Source organism: Stegodyphus dumicola, chromosome 6 (assembly GCF_044657685.1).
Source record: "Stegodyphus dumicola isolate Sdum_Otavi_A_Nest chromosome 6, ASM4465768v1".
Classification (NCBI taxonomy): domain Eukaryota; kingdom Metazoa; phylum Arthropoda; class Arachnida; order Araneae; family Eresidae; genus Stegodyphus; species Stegodyphus dumicola.
In genome coordinates, this window is record NC_140773.1 from 124305220 (window position 1) to 124328614 (window position 23395).

Genomic DNA, 23395 nt, shown 5'->3' on the forward strand with positions numbered 1-23395 from the left:
TAAGCATGTTTCATGATTTGGTCCGATGTCTCATTTTGAGTAAACGGAACTTGAGCAAAGTCGTTTAGTAATTTGGAAACTTTTTTAGCTGGAAAGGAATGCCTATAATGATACATGTACTTCATTTGTCAGATCCTTTCTCTCTCCAGCTCCGCTGTTCTGTCATATCAACGGATTAAATATTTTCACACAACTCAAGCTATCCAAAAAGATGTGCCCATTTTTCTACGAAGATTACCAAAACGAGCATTGTCGCAGTGATTTCAGGGATAACAAATAATAACGCAGATTTGTTTCAAGGGACGGTGTGATGAATGCTTCTTAGAAGTTATCTACTTAGATGTGTTTAAACAATTTAAAAAGCCTTAGAAAATATTTTTTTAGAACCTCTAAATAAGGAATATCTTTTATTGCTATTTTATCCTTAGCAAATTTAGATTATATATCAAGTGCTGTTTTTTTGCGATAAAAATATAAACTCTGGTGCATATCAATGAACGTAATAGGTAAAATTTAATATCTCACTGTTTTTTGTAACTTTTTCCAGATTTATCTATTTGTCGTAAAACTAAATTTAAATACTTAACACATATTTTGATGTTTCGACCTCACGAAAGTATGTATACATTTTAATGTCATTTTAATAGCTTAATACTCCATAAGCCATTGCTTTCCTAAAAAAAAAAAGCAAAAAGTACCTAAGATTAGTTTATAATTCTTAGAATTAAATCTTATCCTTTCGCTTTAATAGGTTTTTAAACCTTCTAACGCGTGCGTGATAAATTTTAAATAACTAACTCTTTTAAACCACAAAACCAGTTAATTTCTTAAAGAAGTTCAGTTAGTAGAACTAAATCGTTTTTCAATCTCAATTCCCAACGCAAACCTAAAATTGTATGAAACTCCAATTCATGAAGATTTAATGAAAAGATTATAGTGAGGATGTTTCTTTACCAGAGAATATTTTAAGAGAATATAAGAAATTATCATCATAATTATGGACTAAAGTGATTTCGGATTCCTTAAGTAGCACTTAGTATGCAGTAAATTCTGAACTACTAAGAAACTGGATTCATTTCTTAATAGCAAAAGTTTAACTGCTGTTAATGAACTCAGTTGCAGCTGAATAATGCGGTAAAGGCGAAAGCTTATTTTATATAATCTTAGCTGTATTTTGTCTTAATAAAGCTTTATTCAAAAATTTTCGCTATATTTGAATTCTTCATACAGGATATCGAGCAATAAAGTCGTGAATCGTCGGCAGTGCATTATATAGCCTAAGAAAAATAATAAGTAATCTATGATCATGTAATAATAAACATATAACTACAATTTATGAGATGTTAAAATGGGTGATAAGACTGCAGCTGGTAAGACAAGCGGGGGATATTACTGGTTGCTCTCCCTGTCAGAATTTTGGAGATTCAATGGACAACGTTATTAGTATAATAATGCTGAAATTCGTGAGGGAAATAAAAGAAAATTTCACATTTAGGAATTGTCAGTATTCGTCACTCAGTGACTAGAAGATGTGCAGTATTCTCTTATTACTGCTCTTCGGTGTTCTGTAATCGACGTGTTTTTTGTAATATGTTAATTGGAAAACTTCGTTTCTATTCTACAATATAATGTTTCGAGAATGTGAAAATTTTGTTGTGGAAAGCTTTATATATGAATTATGATTTAAACGATAGTTTACGTTGTAGAGAAATTTAGTTTTTTTTTTGGAAACAGGAGAGATGAAAAATAAGCAACGGCTTCACCGGGACTCGAACCACGGGCCTCTCAAATATGTGCCGAGCGTGCTGACTACTAGACTACAAAGGCATGCTAAGAGGGTGGGGGAAATACCTTATAATGTCATAAAAATCATAAATTTAGATTCAGCAGTTTCTAAACTGTTTGTCAACATGAATAAAATTACTAATCGTTTATGTAGTGCATCAAATGAAATGATGCTTCATATATATGTGGAATTCTCTTTTTTAAATCAGAGCAGGAGGGCAGCATCGTACGATTTTAAATATGCTTTATTTAAAGATAAGAAATAAAATAATAATAAAGATAAATTAAGTAAAGATTAAAGGTTGAATTATTCATGTAATGATGCTCAATCACAGACAGTCCTTTTACACAAACATTCGTGCGTAGCTTTAAATAGTATGATCATCTAGAGTCACCACAGCTAAAGGCGAAACATCAAAGAAGAATCAAAACTCCCAAAATAAGATCTAAGACCGTCTGTCTTCTTCAACTCTTGAAGGCATACGAGCCGTCTGCTCGTATCTCCTCTCACGCGCACGTCTGGACGCTATCTGACTCTGTCTGGGATGATTCGCGCTGAGCTATACTGGTGACGTCAGCTGGTACTTCGCTAAGTTGGCATCGGGCGTTGATGACTCCTGCATATATGCATTTTCTTTTTACTAGATGTTAAAATTATTTATAACTATTAAATGTAGCAGCTGACAAAATGAATATTATATATAACAATATTTCGAACAGAACCATTGCGTACTTTGCCATTAAGCCCATCTGTTAAAAAAGTTACAAATAGATTGTTGATAGTACTGATAAACGAGAATAATGCAACGTTTAAAGAAAATGGTGCATAATATACTCATTTTGCTTTTTCTGAAAATTAAAGGTACTCACTGGAACTAGAAGTAGCAAGTGACAACAAAATATGCAATCGGCTAAGTATTTCGATCGATTTTAAAGATTAATTTTCCGTAACATTTATCCATAAAGAAAACACAGATCTTAAAATAAGATGTCGACACAGGAAAGAAATGGTTTCACACATCTTAAGAAAAGATTTTAGAAAGTATATTAAAATATCTTAATATACCTTAAAAGTATGTGGCTTCAGTTTAAAAAGGTGGAGTGTTTAATAATATTTTCGAATAATGAAACAATATAAGAATACAATATTGGAATGGCAAATTTTAACGGAATTCCTACAAAACTATTACATTTCCGAACCTTGAAATGCCGACAACCAGCCTAGCGGTGAAGTCGCTAAGAACTGGCAGTTCGATCTAAATTCCATTCCAAGCGAATGAACTCTTTGCATGTGAGTTTTGGTTCCATGTGTAATGTGAATGAGAGCCAGGTTCCCTTATAAAATCCTCTTTGAATGTATTCCTTATTTTAGGCAGATCCTTTCCATCGCATGCTTTACTATTAACAAATAAACTAAACCAAAACAAACCCTGAAATTTTTGGTAGATAATACCTAAATATTTTTATGTCTGATATTCACCATTATTAGTACGCTCGTGGAGCTTTACCTAAATGATTTGAAATGACTGCTATTCTGTTGCTCATGAGAAACTGTTAGATATGTTGAAATGAAGGCAATGTAATGTAGTCTGTCTAAATAGGTTTATTAATAACATTTTAAGGTATGCTTCCTCTTTAACGTATGCCTTCACAGTGTAATTGGAAAATACATCTGGCTAGTAATGGGAAGATCCGGAATTCCCAACAAGTGCACTGCTGGTTTCTTACGTTCCTCGACTTTGAAAGACTCTACAAAATCTGAAAATGGAATTTTTAATAACGCAACGTATGAATCATCTTTAAAAAATTTGTCACCTTCGGCAGCATTATTCAATTATGTGAAATAAATTTTAATCCGTTTAATGGAAATGTGTCTTCTGATATGACCGTAAGAAGCAAAATATTTCACTAAAATTTGATTGATTCCACGAATATTCTCCTTCTCTAAGACTTCCCAGCACTCAGTCATAATTCTGCGAAAAGAATGTGAGATTAGGAATCTTCTGAATTCTTTCCCTTGGAATAATGGCCCGCAAGAATGAATGCTTGATAGCTAAGTCTTATTTTCTGTTCGAACCAGTGATGGTTTAGCGTTATTGAACGCATGAAAACTTGGCGTTCTGATTGTGGTTTAAATACATAAATTTTAATTTCACAGATGTAGGTGATTTTATGTGGTTGCTTTCCTGAGTGTTACCCGAGTCATCCTTTCATATATAAGAAAAGAAAAAAAATCACGCTCAGAATGTGTGAATTATTTTGTGGATCAGAAATACATCATTTCCTAATTTCTTTCGCAAATATAGCTAGATATGGAATGATTTGTCTCAATAAGAAGACAGCGACATGAAATTTTAAATGTTAAAAAAGAGTTATACGAGTTTTATTTATCCTTAGTTAAGTGAAACTAAACTAACTTTAGTTAAGTGAAACTTAACTAAAGTTTCACTTTCTGATAGAAACATTGTACCATATTGTACTATAAAATAAAATTTTATTGTACTTTTACTCTAACATTTTGATGATAAAATTGTAGAATAAGCGGAATGCCTTAAATAATCATGGTATATAGAATAACTACACTCTTTAAGTGTTAAATAAAGCTACATAGATAATTACCGTATGAATACACGCAACTAATTATACTCGGCTGGCCATTAAAATTGCAACACCATGAAGGAAAGTTAATAAAAAATTTACATACTCAAAGAACGACTTTTTTTTGCGTAAACAGTATGGCATGAAGACAAAAAAATTAAATTTGTAAGCAGTTTTGAGGTTTACAAAGGTGTGAAAAACGTAGAAACAGCTACCACCCCTGGTACCTGAAACATGCCTTACCCGGTTAGGCAGAGTCGAACTGGGCTTCGATGACAGAAATGGGCAACTCATTTCACGCTGCTTCATGTCTATGCCACACTTCATGAACCGTATTAGCTGGAAAGGGATGACAGGCCAGATTTTTAGCAACCCATGACCAGATGTTTTCAATGGGTGACAGATCTGAAGACCATGCAGACCAGGGCAGCAACCGAATATCCTGTGTATCGAGGAAGGTCACAACACGACGTGCCACATGTGATCTTGCATTTTCTTGTTGGAAGATGGCGTTTGGCAGGCCTCGAAGATAGGGCACAACTACTGGACGTAAGATTTCAGAAATGTACCGATCTGCGTTCAAATTACCATCGATTTGAACTACAGATATGCGTGTCGTGTACCCAATGACTGCCCAAACTATTACACCAGGTGTAGGGTCCCTATGCCGATATCGAGTGCAAGCAGGGGACTTTCAGTCTTCTCGGAGCCCCAAGACATGTATACGTCCATGAGAATATTGGAGAACCCGTACTCGCCTGAAAAGACGACATTGAGCCTTTTCTGTATCCAGCTTTGTCCAGCCTGTATCCACATGGCTGAAATTAAGTAAACGTAAGCGCTCCCCCTGACGTTTTCTATATTTTCTTTGTATACTATTGAAAATCCCGAATTTACTTAGGTAACTTAAGTTTCATCTGAGTCACTATCAATTTATACTCTTATAAATTATTCACCCACATTTTTATTGCTTCAAATGTATCTTAAAATATATGGACGGTCTTTTACTAAAATAGGTTATATGTTTAAATGAAAAATCATATCAAATTTACATTTTAATACACATTAAATTTTCGCATAATGCATATTATTAATTTTCTTATTTATCCCATGCTCTTAAGTATTATTTGCTCATAGTTTTTAAATTACTATTTTTTAATTTTACCTGAATTATGGTTTTTAATGGTGTTTATCGAGTGCATAGAAATATTACATATTACTTATATACTTTATTCCGTGTTTATAATTGTCACTCTATATATTCCAGTCATACTATAAGGTTCTAGTTAATTTACGTATCCTTGGCTACTAGAATTTTAGTGGAGTGTCTACCGACTATTCGCTGGTCTTCTTGCAATTATAAAATATAAGTCGAAAGAAGGGTTAAAATACCCTTTTATTCACTCAAAGAAATACTACAGACAGCCCCCCTCGTGCTTACATGAAAGTCTCCATTTGGGCTTTAATATAGAAAATAAGGAACTATACTAATTCTAGCTAGCGAAACTTTAGCCGAAGCTATACAAAGATAACTAACCGAGTTGGCCCGTAATGGAACCCCACCGGCAAATAATAACAGGCACGTAAGACTACGCCCGTACGTAGTAGGATAGGCCTTAAAGCAACGACGTGGTTCGAAGGCAAAACACGCTGTACTGAGAAATTATGAGTTCTTCTTCGGAATTGACTCATATTCCCAATAAATATTGGTTTTGCTTCATTCACATAAAACGTGTACTGAAATCTCATTATGGCAGGGGAGGTAGCAAATAAGAATGTAAAGAAAAGGGTTTCGAAACTAAAAATAAGTATTAGAAAATTAAAATAATCCCTACATCAATTTTAGTTTTATATATTTATTGATGCTAGCTGATTAAGGTTTATTTAGGTTCTCTGTATACTTTTTTTTACATCTGAAGATAAATCAGTTTCTTTTTTCAGACGAACAATACCATTGGCGGGGATCTCGTGATCGAAAACTGGGAAAATTAAATAAATTTATCACTAATTTATTACAATTGTAGTATATTACCGTATTCGTGTTTGGAATCCATTTTATTCGTGCATTCGCTTACTATCTTACCTTTTCCCTTTAAAATTTTGTAGAAAATTAATGTAAGTTTCCTCACTGTGTAAATTTAGAAAATCTTTGCTTGTAGGATACTTTCGTATCATTTACATATGCAGTGTTTTGAAAAAACGCATAAATTAAGACATATGTTTGGAGAGAAACACGCCAAAGTAAAATATAAAATCAGACAAAGTAACAACCTTAGCAAGACTCTATCGATTTCGAAGGCGAACAAGTACAGATCCGTTTTTTTTATCCGTTTTTTATCCGTTACAAAGAAATCTGCAACAATGGTTTACTTTAGTTTTACTATGGCAAAACTAAGAATATTTGCCTAAGAGAAGGGATACCTTCGTGCTGGACTCTGCAGGAGAAACTGGCTCGTATACACGTTTTCGTGGAGGAAAACCACGAAAACTCCTATGCAACTTAGCCCGTTCGCCTGCATTCGAACCCAAGTTGTTTGCACAGTGTTCAGAGATTTTATCACTCGGCCGCTGGTGGGCCCCTGCAGCAAAGTTGAAAGAAACGATAGTATTTAAACCTAAAAGGATTAAAGGAAAAGAGAAAGTAGCGCAATCTGTCAGCAGAAATAGTAACGAAAACTGAAACATTAAATTAATAGAATTTTAGCTTTAGAAAGGACCAAATTGGAATTACAGTCATTAACTAAATAAAATAAATCTTTGTGACTCTGAAAAAGTTCAAGAAAATCCAATTCAGAAATGCAATAAGTGTTTAAGATAATATTTGCAGACCCAAAGACAAAATTTTAATTATATTTTCAACTATGATTAGATATCGAAGACTTGTTAATTTCTCCTTTTAGTTTTCTATAGATAGCTTCGATAGACAGAGTCATCTACTAGGTAATCATAGTTAGACATTTAATCATAGTTTTGACTTAATAATTATCCACAAATTTTCTTCGTCTGGTGAATCGGGTTTTCTTGTTTGTTTCCTTCCTAACTCTTTTAAAATTATATTAACTTAATTTTTCATATTTATTATTTTTGCCGATAAATGGCACTACCTTCCTGTTCGCAATACTCCCTTTGGGTATAAGTACAGCTGTGGAAGATTTCTTTGTTTCTGTTGAAAACGGACCTTTACCTGTTTGCCCTCAAAATCGATAGAGTCTTGACAATAATCTATGTCCAACGCAAAGTTGCTGCTTTGCCTAATGTTTTGTTAAAACAACTATATTATTCGTGTGTATGCAAATGAATAGAATCGCAAAAATATATGATAAGCGTAATAAGCAAAACAAATATACACACAAACACAAGCATATGGTGCCTTATTAATAGCGATCGGACGCTAATGACTCTATCATAACGATCATTTAGTTAATGATTACAAGAATGAACAACTTTCTGTTTTTTAATTTGACATCTAAATATGTTAAAACTCGCATATTTGATTAAAAATTCGTCGCATGTTTGATTAAAATGTATTCAAATTTGACATCTAATTATGTTAGAACTCGCATGTTTGATTAAAATGTATGTGTTGAATATATTTATCGTACATGCTTTTGTGAGAATTCATTTTGAATTTAATAATTAATATATATATATATATATTAATTATTAAATTCAAAATGAATTCTCACAAAAGCATGTACGATAAAAATATATATATATATGAATTTATTAAAATTATTGGATGCGTACATCTCTATTAGACAAAACAAATCTAAAGTTTTTTCGAGTGAAATGTTTTTGGATAATATTACTTTTTCCATATGGCAGGACAAAGCTTTTTTACTTTTGCTAAATTAATTCTGATACTGCCCTGTATTTATAATTTCAATTGTCTCGTTTAGATAAATATTTTAGAATTTTTCATTTAATTTCTTTCAAAATATATTAGTTTTGCATTTGAAGACTAAACATTTGAATACTTTAAAATAATAAAACTCTACTCATAATCAAACAATACATAGCACTGGGCTTAGAAGCATTTACGATTGCAAAATTTGAATTCTTTTTAGTTTAATATTTTGTACTCACGATTTCAGGTTAATTTTTTAAATATCAGAATATTTCGAATGATTCACTCATTATATACTATCCATAAACTAAGGATTATAACTCCACGGCCTATGTACGATACCGAAGCACAATTCCTCCTCTACCATCTATTATTACAGTTAAATTCTATGTTTAAAATTGCATATTTAAAATTTCTCTTAAGTGTATTTTCTTTAGTGCTATAAATAGATCATATTAATCAAATATATTAAATTAGTTTTTGACATCGTATTCTAGTATTCAGAAAAATATTTTTTCTATTAGATCGTGAGAAAAAGGTTTGACTTTGTTGTGTTTTTCAATACTGTAGAACTGTTTCCTTTCAGCGTCAGACAGTTGCATTCAGCACATTGTAAAACTATTTTAACAACTATTTTATTATCAGTTGTTGTTGTGTTTTTGTCTTGTTCATAATATACTGTAGAAGGGTTAATAGGGCAAAAAGTATCTGAAACTGTCTTAACAAAGTTCGATGATCGTCGAAGAATATAGGAGACGGCATTTCGGGGAGGGGGGAAATCAATTCTGAAGAGCCTGGCCAGATGTGTACTGGAGAAAATTGTACACCAGGACAGTGAGGGCAGCAGTTATAACTTCGCTGACCATAAGGGGATATTTTCATTCCTTTAAAGTGATTCGTTCTCAGTCTGGCTATGGTAGATGAGATAATTCGGCTGCAGTTTAACTCGGGAATATAATTTTTCTTGAAACTTAATTGGAGATGAGTCTTCGTCTGGCTTTTCCATCTGCATGGCCGGAAAGTTGAGTACCATTTCGGGCTTATTTGACGGGGTAAATGGCCTACTGATTGCCAGAAATATCAACGTGCCCCTGGAATCCACTGTTGGGTACAGGCTTGCGGAATACCTATTAATGTGTTTATGAGCACAACAAAGTCATGGAAACGTTGAGGGTTTCTCGTCTGAATCGCCTGCAGCGCGGATTTAGAAAAATATCCAATGTACTCTTGACAGCAACTAGTTTGCGGGTATAATAAGGAAATTTCGCCAAAGCAAAAGCCTCCTTTATTGAGGTCTATGTCAGAGGAACTATTTGTGTAGGCAATAACTAGGCTGTGAGCTGAGTTTGTAAGATCATTTATGGTGTGGTGCCTATCTCTTTAAGTAGTGCTATCAACAGCTTCATGTTCTGGAATTTCTCTCCAAATTTCATGACCCAGTTGTAAAATTATCAATTGCTTCCTATGATTCACAAATTTCTTTTGAAATTTCTGAAGTATTTGTCTTCGTTTATTTAATTGCAGTTATTTAATTAGTGAGTTGTGCTTTGTATGACTGCTGTGATCAATTCTCAAAATTCATTTTATTGTTCACCCGTAATGAAAATGTTTATTAGGTCTTAAATATAAAATGTAATAAATATACATGCAAAATTTAACAAAATATGATAGCGCTTTAAGAATAATTGGCGACCTTAAAATTAACGATTCTAGATTTTTTGCTCTCCTCGTAAATTCATCTGTTCTCACAAATTAAAGATCTTTCCATGTTATATAACACTGCTTGAAAAAAGCTAACTAAAACTAAAATTAACCAGTTATATCGTAGAGTACTTTCTGCATGTTCTCGGTATAAATACCGCTTACAAATAACTACGTCATTCTTCCCTTCCTTGCCAACAGCACGCAGCTTTACTTTGCTTAAATGCTTACGTCTTGCTTTCAAAATCGGTGCACATAAAACTTATCATATTTCATTATGATTGGATGAATCCTTCTCAGATGGTTTTATACGCGTGAAAATAAAGATTGTGATACTTCGAGTTAAGTCGTGTTAACTGCGTCTTCATGGCTTTTACCTTTAGCCACTTCTGTCTTCTCAGCCATGACGAATATCGAAAGCTGTTAAAGTTTAGGATTCCTCCTACGCATTAAATTATGACATAGCATTATTATAAATGATGTATTCAATGAAATGAATTAAATATTTCAACAGAAGCATTAATAGATTTTTTTTCTAATCAAATGTCAAAAAAATACATATGCTCTCCTAAAGCATTAACATTAGAAAAGAAAAAAAAAGATGTTTAAATGACCCAGACACTGAAACATTTCATTAAAGTATTCAAATAAGACAATTGTTTCGTTATTACTTATTGCGTTTATAAGGTATTTCTCCCACTTCCCTAACGTGCCTTCGTGGCGTAACGGTTGCACGCTGGGCCGGTAATCCAGAGGTCCGTGGTTCGATTCCCGGCGAAGGCGATTGCATATTTTTCATCTTTTTTGCTTCCAATTAACCTAATGACTCTACACACTGATGTAAAATTGTTTCGAAGCAAACAAAATTGTTAGCATTAAATGTATATTACTACTTTAAAAACAAAACTTATATGCTATATGTAAATAAACTTTATATATAAGATACAGTAATATATAAAGCATTACAGCTTGTATAACATAAAGTTATGTATGTAAGATTTACTATCAAAGGCAATTGTAATATGATTTCCTCTTTACAATGGTAATGCATTAAGTCCAAAACTTTACTTTCGAAAAATATATTTAAAAGTATAAAAGGAAGAACTAAATAAATGAATACTTCAAAGAAAGCCATATTTTATAGTTTCACTTTAATACATGTAGATGCATTGACATTTTTTCTGGAACCTGAGAATTTCCTGAAACATATTAAACTGTGTTAGGATTTGCAAAAGTGCGCTTCTGTAATAGTGAGTCTTTCGTTAGAGGCCTCATTATACGACCTTCGTGATGATCTCTAATGGCACCTTTTTTTTACAGTGAAGCAGTTGAAATCCTTTGCAACTAAAACAAAATCTTATCTTTAGAATAGCTAAGAAAAATCTTTTGTTTTAAGGACAATTAACTTAAAAGGAAGGAAAAGAAATCCTCTTAATTTAATTTACCTCTCTAATAAATTTTCCAATAAAGCTTCTGGTCTACAAGAAACATTTGTTCTTCACTTCCCATTTTAAGTTCCATCTTATTATAATGGTAGGCGAAACATGTTTAAATTTCGCAAAATCACTACATGCTCACTACATCAATATGGCTAACACTTTCATTCTATTTTGAGTTCAAAATGGTTTCCTTAGTTCTGACTGCAGCCATTGTACTCAAAGTAAACTTTTTGTCACCTAGCTTTTGAAGTTAGAACACAAACATCGCAGTTGTGCATTTTTGGTATGCTTTAAACTTATAAAAAAAGAAAGATTTCATTTAATGCAAAATGTTTTGTTTACCTTTTAGAGATTCACAATTTAAGTCAAAAGAAAAATTTATAACTGCACTGCATTTTCATTTCTATTTTGAAACATTCGTAATTTAAAACAAAGAAATAATTTAAAGTTTCAACTGTTATGCAAAGGAATTTAGAATTTAAATTAGTCTTTGTGCATGCAGACTACTTATATCTATGAAATTAACTATATCAACAATTTCTCTGATAGCTTTTTTTCGGAGGAAATTTTTGAATTGTTCATCATGAGCTATTTCTTGGTGCTAACATAATAAAAAATCTTTCAAATAACACAGATGCAAAGAAAAATAATAGAAGAAATCAAAGTATCATTCCTTCAAAGCATTTCCAAATATAAACAGTGTCACGAACATAAACGTTTAATTTTTTCCACCCGATTTTGAACCCAATAATAATTAATAGAGGGATACACTACTCTAAAATTAGAAGTATGGGGACATATTCTTCTAATTTAGAATTGAATATTTAAAATCAATCAATTTCCTCTTGTCCACTGATTAAAAAAATCTCTGATTACTCTCCTCTTACACAATTTCATTCTGTTTGTAAGGATTATTATTTAGCTAACCATCTTGGGGTCATATGAGTTTCATACAACTGGGAAGCTCCTGGTTTGAAGTGGCAATCGAAGCAGGGAGCAAAGCTATCTTTTCTGCGGATCGTACAGTTACACGTGTGCTAATGAACCTAGTAAATATTTTGCTATAATTTCTAATTATTATTATGGAGCTTTACATGATTTTAATATTGAACATTTTCTAATTTTACGATTCGTTGTTTTTTCAAATATAAAATTACCTCTTACGTTGGATGAAATTTTATGTTGTGTAAAACTATAAAGGTTATTTACTCACTTTCCAAAAAAATATTAAAATTTATCTCTTCTGTAATTTCTTTAGAATTCTTTCTCTTTTAGAAGAGGGAACAAAACTAAAATGAAATATAATTTGTATTCGAAAAATTGGCAGAAAATTATTTTTCTAAGATTATTTTAGAAAGAATTAGAATATTTTAGAAAAGTGTTTCATTTCGTTAATAGTTTTAGTTAACTGTTTGAATTTCAGTTCCTATTTCCTATCATTCTAAAATAATATATAAATAAATCCTGATTTATTTCAGGTTTTTTTTACTTCCATGTACAAAATAATAAGTCATATAATCGCGAAAATTTCGGATATCGTATTTCGATATAAACACCAATTTTGACCGTTTTTGCGTGATGTCTCTACGTGCGCTACAATAATAATTGCGATATTTTAAAACCAGATTGTAAAATGGATTCAAAACTGATTTTTTGTGACGTCTGTACGTACGTATGTAGGTGTCTCACATAACGCAAAAAACGATTAGCCTTAGGACGTTGTAATTTTGTATATAGGACTGCTACAAGAGCTCTTGAAATCCGCAGTGACAAACATATATAGATATAAAATTAAAATATAAATTCTAGAGGTCTTTTATCGTTTGTTCTTTCTACTACTTTAAATTATACATTTATATATACACACACTCATCCTTACCAGACGTAAATGCCCTTACTCGGTATTTATTTTTCAACCATTTGTCGTAATTATATACTTCCTAATACAGAAATGTTTTAAATGATGAGCATACTCATGTTTTAGACAAGGAAACATATGGATGTCCTTACAAAGAAGTCATATAGATACACCGCACGATATTTTAATTGCTGCAATTTTAAATGAAAAAAACATTGCGCACAATTAATTATTTATTTACAACTAATGTAAGCCAGGTTGAGCTCTACTATATATAAGTAAACTAATTTTTATTGTTAGGTTATTAGGTTATTAGGTTTATAAGGTTTTATTACGTTTTCGCGAATTCAATATTCAGTAGTGTTGGAAATTTTCCAAGAGGAATTAAAATGAAAAATTTCAAATTTTAGCTGGGCGAATAAAAGTTTTGTTTAATTCTGTATAAGATTTGAGATGAACATAATAATAGAACAGGCTTTTCTGAGAGTTTTTACTTTTATTTTTATTTTATATTTAAATGAATATTTCAATAAGAATGAGAGAAAAAAAGTAATTTTTCTAAGCAGGGCAAGGGCTTGAAGAAATAATGATATTTTAAATTTCTGTAAATATATTATTCCTTTTGAATTGCCATTTTAGTGTATTGTTTTATTAATTTATTTGTTTAATTTACGCAATTATACATACTACTACGTTTAGGGTTGTTTCATATGAGAGTATTTTTTCCTTGTATGGAGTTGTAAGATCTTTCAATTCTGAATCTAGTGAAAAATAGTTGAACACCCATGGTCACAATTTTATCACCAAGTTGATGATATTTCGTATATTCTCGTCTATTCGTCGTTTTTATTTTATTTTATTTATTTATTTATATACTTTTAATTTCGAGAAAACACATTTTCGAAACTCAAAGATCGATTTTACTCTGTAGCTTCAGAATCCTGTATAATACTATCAGTGCGTTTAGGTATCAATGATCCAGGAGGTGTGAGTTTTTAAAGAAGTGAGTTGTTTGAGTATACTCAAGACAAGGAAGCTGGAGCTCAAAGAGATATAGTAGCTTTAGAGTTTATTCTGGCAGGCATATCCTAATTTGTATTACTTTTGGTGTGTTAAGGAGGATTTGCTTGCATTCTTCTTGTGCTATTTACAGCTATTAATTTTTGCTTTTCTATAAACTGTCAATTTATTCCTACTCATCTAGAATTATTATTTAAAGAAATAACAAGAACCCATATCTCTAAAAAATTCGGCTGGTCTACAAGACCTACAAAGTTTTATTCTGGGAAGTAATGAAGGTTAAATAAAATGTGGCATTTTCTGAAAATAATGGTTTTAATATATTCAATGACCTTCGAATTTCCTCAGGTAATTTAGCATTTAGCAGTCAACAAAAACAATATTAATGTGCGAATCCAAAAAAAAAAAAAAAAAAAAAAAAAAAAAAAACGCATTCATGTTCTTAAACTTGACAACATTCTGCGGAAATTGTAATATATGTCAAGTGAGCCAGTTGCGCAATTTGCAAGCCTTTTCTGTTGTAATAGACTTTTTTTTAATCGTCACTTATCTTATAGCTAAATTGTTAGATATTTTATAATGTGAATTGAGTAACAAATGTCTATTTTATCTTATTTTTAACTTCTTGCTTTGATGCTGTGAAAACACAGTTACCTCAGCAAGATACATTTACTTTTTCCCATTTATGACGTCTTCTTTCAGATGGCCTTTTCCTGGCGAAACGCCAGGATTATTTTTGCTTTGCGGTTGACTGATGCCTTTTGTCCGAAGAAGACCCTCGTATCAAACAAAACAAGAAACGCTCTGAGTCGTTAATGAGGATAGCCATTCTTAGGTATCCCAACAATAGTAGCAATGTTCACCAATATAAGGGCTCTGGTTTCTTTCTTTCTGTCGCTGATGATTGGGTGAAAGTGATCTTCTTGTAGTGTTATTTTAGTTACATAGTTTTATGAAAGCTTCAATAATAAACTGAATTACATTTTATCACGTTTTTACATCATAAAATACATTTATACGAGCCAAGGCTGCTGTCGGTTACTTTAGACTAAAGATACTCATTAAATCAGATAAATGAGATGGCTCGCTTGAAATTGATAGACAAGAAGTTTCTTTTTAGGCATAAACATTTTATTTCAATTATTTGCAACAAACCGCTTCATTACAAACTCATTTCTTTCAAAAACTTTTAAAACTACTGTTCTAATCACAATCTCGCGATAAACCGAGACTTTGTTACTCTTTTTCAAACAAAGTATTAACTGAGGCAATTTATTTACCATAAGTGGAGCAACAGCTGCTTTAGTAAGAGTTATGTGGCAAAAAAATGCTGAAATGTATATGTAAACAAGACCAGTTGCTTTTATTCATATGTCTCGTTATTCAAAGTGCGTGACGATAAGAAACGTTTCGAACTATGAGCCCTTGGTTGCCTATCCGCTCAAGTAATCGAAATGAAATTTCAAATATCGCTATTTGAAAGTATACTTTTGATAATGTGATTATTTAAAACGATGCAATACGCTTACAGTAAAAAATACCGAAATTTTCGACCGAAAACCTGCAGTTCTTTTAATGCGAAAATTGATTGACTCATTGAAAAAACCATAAATAGCGTTGGGAAGACAGACAGACGACAAAAATTGGCGGCGTAAAACATTCGCAAAGTAGAGCATTGGAAAGAACCAATGACAACATAAAATAGAAAACGAGGAAACAATTCTAGTGAAATTACAAGATTTCAACGTGCTCGCCTTCGCAGATGATAACGCATTGCATGCGAGAAATTTTTTACAACAAGCAGGAGAAATCTGTATAATTTCATGGTTTATGTCATCTTTCAACTCTAAGAATTTCATGGATTTTATGTGTACACCTTAGATTTCAGATAACCCCAGAATGAGAAATCAATCGGAATGAGTTCGAGAAATCGTCGTGATTGGGAGATGATTATCTCCAAACAGCTGTTGCAGCACTTGCCGAATACCTATGGGGACGTGTGGATAAGCACTATCTTGCATCCATACAATGTCATTAACGACATTTCGCTGCTGCGGTTTTAGAATTACATAATTCTGCAACATTCTGTGTTCCAAGCACTTGTGATGAAGCACGTTTTCGTACCTGTGGACATGGCCTCCTGGAATATGTACAAACTGGTAACAAAAGTGGTTACGAATCCGCGCCATACAGGCATTTTAGTAACATCGTGAGGATTTTCGGCAGCATATTGAATACATTTTTTGGAATTAACGGTGCCAGATAAGGACATATTCACCTCATCTATCCATAATATCCTCAGCTGCACCTGTTAACTTCAACATATTTTACTGAGGAAAAATATAGCAAAGTCAACATGCTGTTGCTCGTCTACAGGTTACAATGTGTGGACTCACATGAAACGGTAAAGAAACATGTGCAGAAAAGAGCGCTGAAACTTAAGGACTGTGGGCGTTTATATATCCAAACTTCGTGCAGAACTTCTTGCAGTGCGCAGTAATCGTATTAAGTAATTCGTGCAACAACTTCAACAGTTGCTGCATGACTTCAACAGTTGTTGCATGAAGTTCCTGTTGACAGAACGCATGGCCGGATCGCGGTCACATGTGCATTCAGTTTCGTTATTTTTTCTTTTTTTTTTTTTTTTGTACCAAATAACTTACAGATTTTACGGAACATTGGCCTCGCTTTGGCTTATGATTTCGCTGATAAACTGCTTCGTCATGTTTTACGCCTTTTACATAAAACAGTGTTGTCAATTCACCTTGTTATTTCTCTGTAAATGTCATCTTCTTAGCACGTTCGAACACCTGGTTCAGGAAACAATCTTCCCATTCTGCTTATTAAAGATTTCCCAGAAGCAATGCTTTGCATGGTGTTTTGTGATTGACTCTGTTTGTCCATATGATTTATACAAAGTGCGTCAATGCACCTCTTCTCTGTGCTGTCACTGATCTTTCACAATGCTCTTTTTACAAATTTTATGCGCCGGCAACTTTTGTCATACGTGTACGAGTGCAATGCCATTTATGATTTCTCAATAAGATGATCAATTTGGGCAGGAAAAAAGAGGATGCTACCACAAAATGTTTTTACTGTAACCCTAACTATGAGAACTATATTTTTTAATCATCACCATCCTGAGCGCTTATCTTCAAATAATAATTTCTGTAATTTTATTCCTAACTAAAAATGCCTCATACAGACCCACAAAAATTATACGGTTCTTTTGGCAAACCTCCGTAAAAATCAGTAGACAAAAACCTTTAACCTATACCAGTACCCGTAGGCCAAACCTCTTTATAAACTAGTTGAAGAAGGCCTTGGTAGACCAAATCCCCTAAACCACAACTAGATGCAAATCCGTATTGAGACATGTTTGGGTCCCCTTGGCCAAACTGTAGATAAATCCCCGTAAAAAGAACCAATATAGGTGTCCATAATTCAGAATTCTTATAAAAAGCTATACACAAAATTCCAATAAAACTGCAGAACGAATTTCCATAAAACTAGTAATTAACAATAAAACAACATAAACAACAGAAGTACAGGATTAGCACAAATGAAATGCACAGAACTACACTGACGGAAGAAAAAGTCCTAAGAACAGAAAACAATTAATGAAGAGTAATGAAATTTCGGCAAGACATTTGTCTAGATAACATATTAAATCGATTGAATTTTTCAAATTTGCGAAATGCAGGGCTTCTGGCTCGGAGCTTTCCTTCAAATAAACAATTTATAGCAGTTCGTTCTGTTACTATGGTGCCAACTGCAGTTCGAATTTCTGTTGCAGACGCAGTACGATCCGCAACAGCCGTACGCCGAATACGAAGGTCTTCTCTAGTGCAAAGTAGCCGCCCGGAACTCGGAATTTTTGAGTCAGTACCTTCCCTTATCACTACTGCCAACAATCATTCTCATTGAATATATTCCTTCCAAATCTTTTTGAAATATCGCGTCCACCTTCTGAACGACATATTACACGACATCATTCAAACATATTGAGCTGGAGCTGTTGATAATGGCTTTTTTTTTTTTTTTTGTGTCTTCTTAAAGGCATTCATGACCTATATCAACTCACTACGACAAAGCCCAACGATAAATAACGATCACGATCTTTACAGCGCATATTTAAAGTAAACCAAATTTGCGTGCTGATAACGATGCTACTAGCGCCACACTTATGCGCCTAGCGCGAAATTCGAACAGATACCATTTTTCAAATGCATAAACACGCCTAACAAATTTTATTTATATAGCACAACTCTTTCTTGGTGCTGCGATTTTCTTCCGTCAGTGTATATTGGAGAGGGGGGCAAACATGTAGAATAATTTTAAATAAAATTCAGTGAAACTAAAATTAATTAGAATTTAAATACTTGGATGCCTAGAAACATATGCCGTTCTCTATGCATGTTGGTACAAACGTATTATAAAATATTTATATAAATTACGTTTACAAAATTTTAAACTCCCCTTCTATTATTTTGGAAATAAAATTAGCAGAAATGTTATAATTAAAGTTATCATTTATAACCATAAGATGGTATGTAATATTATATTTCATTGAATATATTTAATAACACTCTGTATTTCAGTGCTTCCCAAACGTTTTACCATTACAGGCAATGGTGAGCTATGGAAACTTTAACAAAGGACTCACAGTTTATCTTATAAAAACATGCCAAAATCAATTTAAATATTTCTCTTAAAAAAGGAAACTGCAAATATAAACTATTGTGAAAAACATTTGCAAATTTTTAAACAATTTCAAATAAAAAAATACCAAATATTGGAAAAACATACACCGTATAATGGGGGTGCTTTTAAAGTGAGATTCAATAACCTCAATGCAAATGTTCAAATTTGTTAGTAATAATTTATTTACTGACATCTTTTATTGGAAAATTAAAAAATGAGGTTTTATCGCGTCAACTTGCTGTTTAAAAATTTATAATTAACAAGAAATTTATTGCCAAAGGATGGTATTTTCTAACATCTGTTTAAATTTTAAGTTATGTTCAATGTACTAAATTAAATTTAAATGAAACTAAGCGAAACTCTGATTTTTAGGGAGAGAAAGACTATCGTAAGTTAAAATATGAAATAAACAAGCCCCAAATAAAAGTGAACAAGGAACCTACAAATTAGAAATTTGACAAATAATTCAAATATAATATAGTTCCAAGCTTGTTAAAGCTTACCTCTGGTAGCAACATGCTTACATACTGCAACTTACAAATTTTATACACACACATAAATATTCTTTATGGAATAATATTACAATATGATGTAAGAAAAAACAATGGCCAAATACTGTGAAGATCACCTCTATACAGTGACCGTCTCTGAAGGTTTTTTGTATTTCTTAGAATATTAACAAGCATCAAGATAATGTAAGAAACTTAATAATAATAATTATGCAAAATATAATAATATTGTAATGAAAGAAACTTTCAATAATTCACGTGACTCAACAATCTCCGATTCTCAATCCACAATTCGGGAATTATTGAAATATAATATAGCATTTATATATTATCTGGTTCTGTATCTCACATTTAGTGCTATATAATCTTCCACATAGTTTATGTAAATAAAATCTAGAACATAATAACTATTTATACAATATGTTGGTCTCGATGTTAGAACTTAATTATAAAAATTTGATGTAAAAGAGCTTAATTAATAACCTAAAAATTCCATGTATATGAATAAGTACGAAATAAATCACTTTCATGTACACGCAATTATAAATATCTACTTATTAAATACCTAATTTAAGAAACTTAAATTTGAATGGAAAAAATAAACAACCGTTCAATACCATTCAAAAAAATTCTGAAATTGCTGAGCATTTCTTGTGTTTACGCCACCAAATGAAATGTTTATAATGCAGTATTTAGCAGTATAAATAATTCTTCTACATATCTTCTCTTAAAATTTCTCTCATTCCAATTAATCAAATATAGCACATAGTTAGCTTTATTTACAAACAGTTTTATCTACTTTAATAATATCTATACAAACAGATATATTTAGTACACAAAATTGTTACTGCTATTCCTGTAGCATTATTAATTTGTAACTAATGTTAGAAGATAATGTTTAAATATTACTTGAACTATATTTGAAATTAGTGCTAAAATAGTGCCCTTACAAAACTCATGATTTGAAAAGCTAAAGCATTAATTGTCTTATAAAAACATTCAACTATTTTCGCAAATTCACACGCATGCAAAAAATACTACATCCAAATCACCTAATTATGCAGTGAAACTTTCTTAAAACAATTAACCACTATTCCATATAATGCCAATATTTTTGGTCGTCTCACAGAAGTGATTTTAAGTACTGTTATTAAATTACATTTCTAACAAAAGTTTTACTGTCGGTGGTCATCTTAAGTTTTATCTTCCCATCTTAAGAAAAAACCTCTATATGTTTCACTTCACTTGATTTTTTTAAGTCCATTATTCTTATTTTTATCTTATACTCCCAAGATTAGCACACTTAATATTACTTAAGCTCTATTAATTAATCACAACTCTTAAAAAAATATGAAAACAAACATTCGAAGTTTCATTCACCAAACTTTGATAATAACGGAAATAAAATGTTCAATTAAATATGTTTTAATAAAACAGCACAATATATTTAATGTGGCAGTATGACACAGTGCCATACTTATACAGAAAATTGGGCCAAAGTGGAAAAGCAATATATGCAGTATAAGCTATTATATGATGATCTAAATTTTCACAGAATACTTTGAGTAATGCAAAGAAATTCCTTGATTTACATATCTTGCTTACCTCATTCAATAACTAATGCACATATTAGTTATTTAAATGTTCACTTAATTAAAAAAACTTACCCTTTTGTTTGGCGAAATATAATTAGAATTTTTTTAAGTCATAGTAAAATATTCTTTCTCTCCAACTACATCAGATTGCAACTAATCAAAAAATTCATAATTGAATTATGCAAGAACTTTTGCAATTTTAAGTAAGGTCTACTCAAATGTATTAGTAAATAATATCCAAATGATAAAATGTGTACATCAAGAAAGCTTTAAAAAGAACATTAAATTATAATTAGGAAAAATGTTTGTAGAGGCATTAGGTATTTTTTGAAAGCAGATGTCATGAAAAATGAGCAACGCCTTCGCCGGGACTCGAACCACGAGCATCTCGAATACGCGCCGAGCGTGTTGACCACTACATAACGAAGGGATGCTAAGAAGGCAGGAGAAATACGTTATACGTTTTCAAAAATACTGAATTGAGCAAAGTCGTACTGTCACCTGTATGGTACCTGTTGTTAACCACAGCTGCAATCTTGCACTCCTTGTCACGATAATTTCATGGACTTGTTCTGATGTTACTGTCAAACAAGTGAGATAAGTTCAGAACAAAACAACAGCGCACATATGCAAATGTAGATATTAATTTATAAAAAATACTTTAAAATGGTATGATTAAACTTGTATTAATCTATGATATCTATGGGCTTCTGCATAACTATGAGACAAATGAATTATGAATAAAATATGCTACGATATGCATAAGATAGCTGTATGTTGCAATATGAATCACAGCGCTATAGGCTGTGCCTAAGGATGATATTAATTAAATATTCTGTGCATTCCAAGGAATACATGAGATTTTTCCTCTTTAGCTGAAAAGTGAAATAATACATGTCAAACATTGACAGTTACATTAGATTTAATAATTGGCAGTATTCAGTCATTGATTTGCTTTCATTTACAGCTGAGTAATCATATTACGCTCAATGTAGGTTTCAGGAGGTGCATAGGAAATTTAGCTCTTGTAAAAAAAAATGTAGTTACCTGCTTTTCAATATAATGCTAAACGTAGTTTAAAACAAACGCCAAAGAATAACTAAATTTCTCATAAGTATACTTTGATACACATTTATCATCAAACATATTTAAATGTGTCTCATGAAGAAATTTCTTCTGTTAAATTTATTCCTGAAATACGCAAAAATGATTTTAATCATTAAGAAGAAGTAAAAAATTAACGATGCTAGAAAATGTTACTCTGGCATAAGTAATAACACTTTAATTAACCTTAGCATTTATCTTATCTGAACTAGAATTTTATCAGTGTTACCAGAGACAAATATTTGTACGTTAAATTCATCCAGAAGCCTTTACATAAAGGTGTGTCTTCCCACAAGTTTGTAGTACCTGTTAGGTTTATTTTGGAGCAGGTAGTAGGAAACATCAGTAATTACCTCGCCAGTATTCGTGGTTCCGACATCCCAAGTTTCAGCCGGACGTGCTTCTAATTACACCGCGAAGACACGCAATAAGCAAGGAAATAATTCCTTACAAAAATTATAATGTTTTATGAATTGTAACCTTTATTTACTTTGGGTAGTTTCTTGTTAAATTGCGCATACGTTACATATACAATAAATCATAAAATCCGCAATACCTTATTGTGAATATCATTTTCTTTCCAAACTAGGTACCAGTGATCCATATGTTAAAGTCACCCTTCTCCCGGACAAGAAGAGGAAATTAGAGACCAAAGTGAAACATCGGACCCTTAATCCTCGATGGAATGAAACTTTTTATTTTGAAGGTAGGTACTGCACATTTGTTGCCAGTAATTCTTATTTGAGCTTTCAAACTAATGCTACCTGTCACAATTTATCACAAAAAATGTATTGTAGATTTTATAAAGTTTATACGAATAATCCAAACATCAGAAAAAGGATTCTGGTATTTGCATTCAGAATCAAGTTTGATGCATGATTATAAAATGGGCTGGCTATGAGGTTTTTTCGTGGTTCTTTGGATGCGTAATGCAAAAATTTATCGATGCTGTTAGAACGTCTTACCAAAATATGATTTGCTATAATCAGGTTCCTGCTTGCAGGCCATTTTAATATAGATAATTAGCTGTAAATGTCTGTAATAATGTAACTAAGAAGTGCTTTAGTGTTTCTCAGAAATACCTTTTTTGAAATTTAATTATTCTTAACAAGAATTCATAATACGAAAATTTAGGAAACAAAATAGTTTTATCAATTACACTTACCGCTTGCAATGATTTGTTAACAGAAGCTCATTTTGTACTAAATGTTGAAATGTCAACCCTTTTGGTGACC

General features: G+C 31.9%; 1 protein-coding gene across 1 annotated transcript in view; it reads left to right on the top strand.

Annotated features, from left to right (window-relative positions):
- Syt7 (Synaptotagmin 7) overlaps positions 1–23395 on the top strand; it is a 476147-nt gene that overhangs the window by 296097 nt on the left and 156655 nt on the right. The window contains exon 5 of the mRNA XM_035359362.2: positions 22750–22866. Within this exon, the coding sequence (XP_035215253.1) occupies positions 22750–22866 (117 nt within the window). The remainder of the gene's footprint in view (positions 1–22749; positions 22867–23395) is intronic.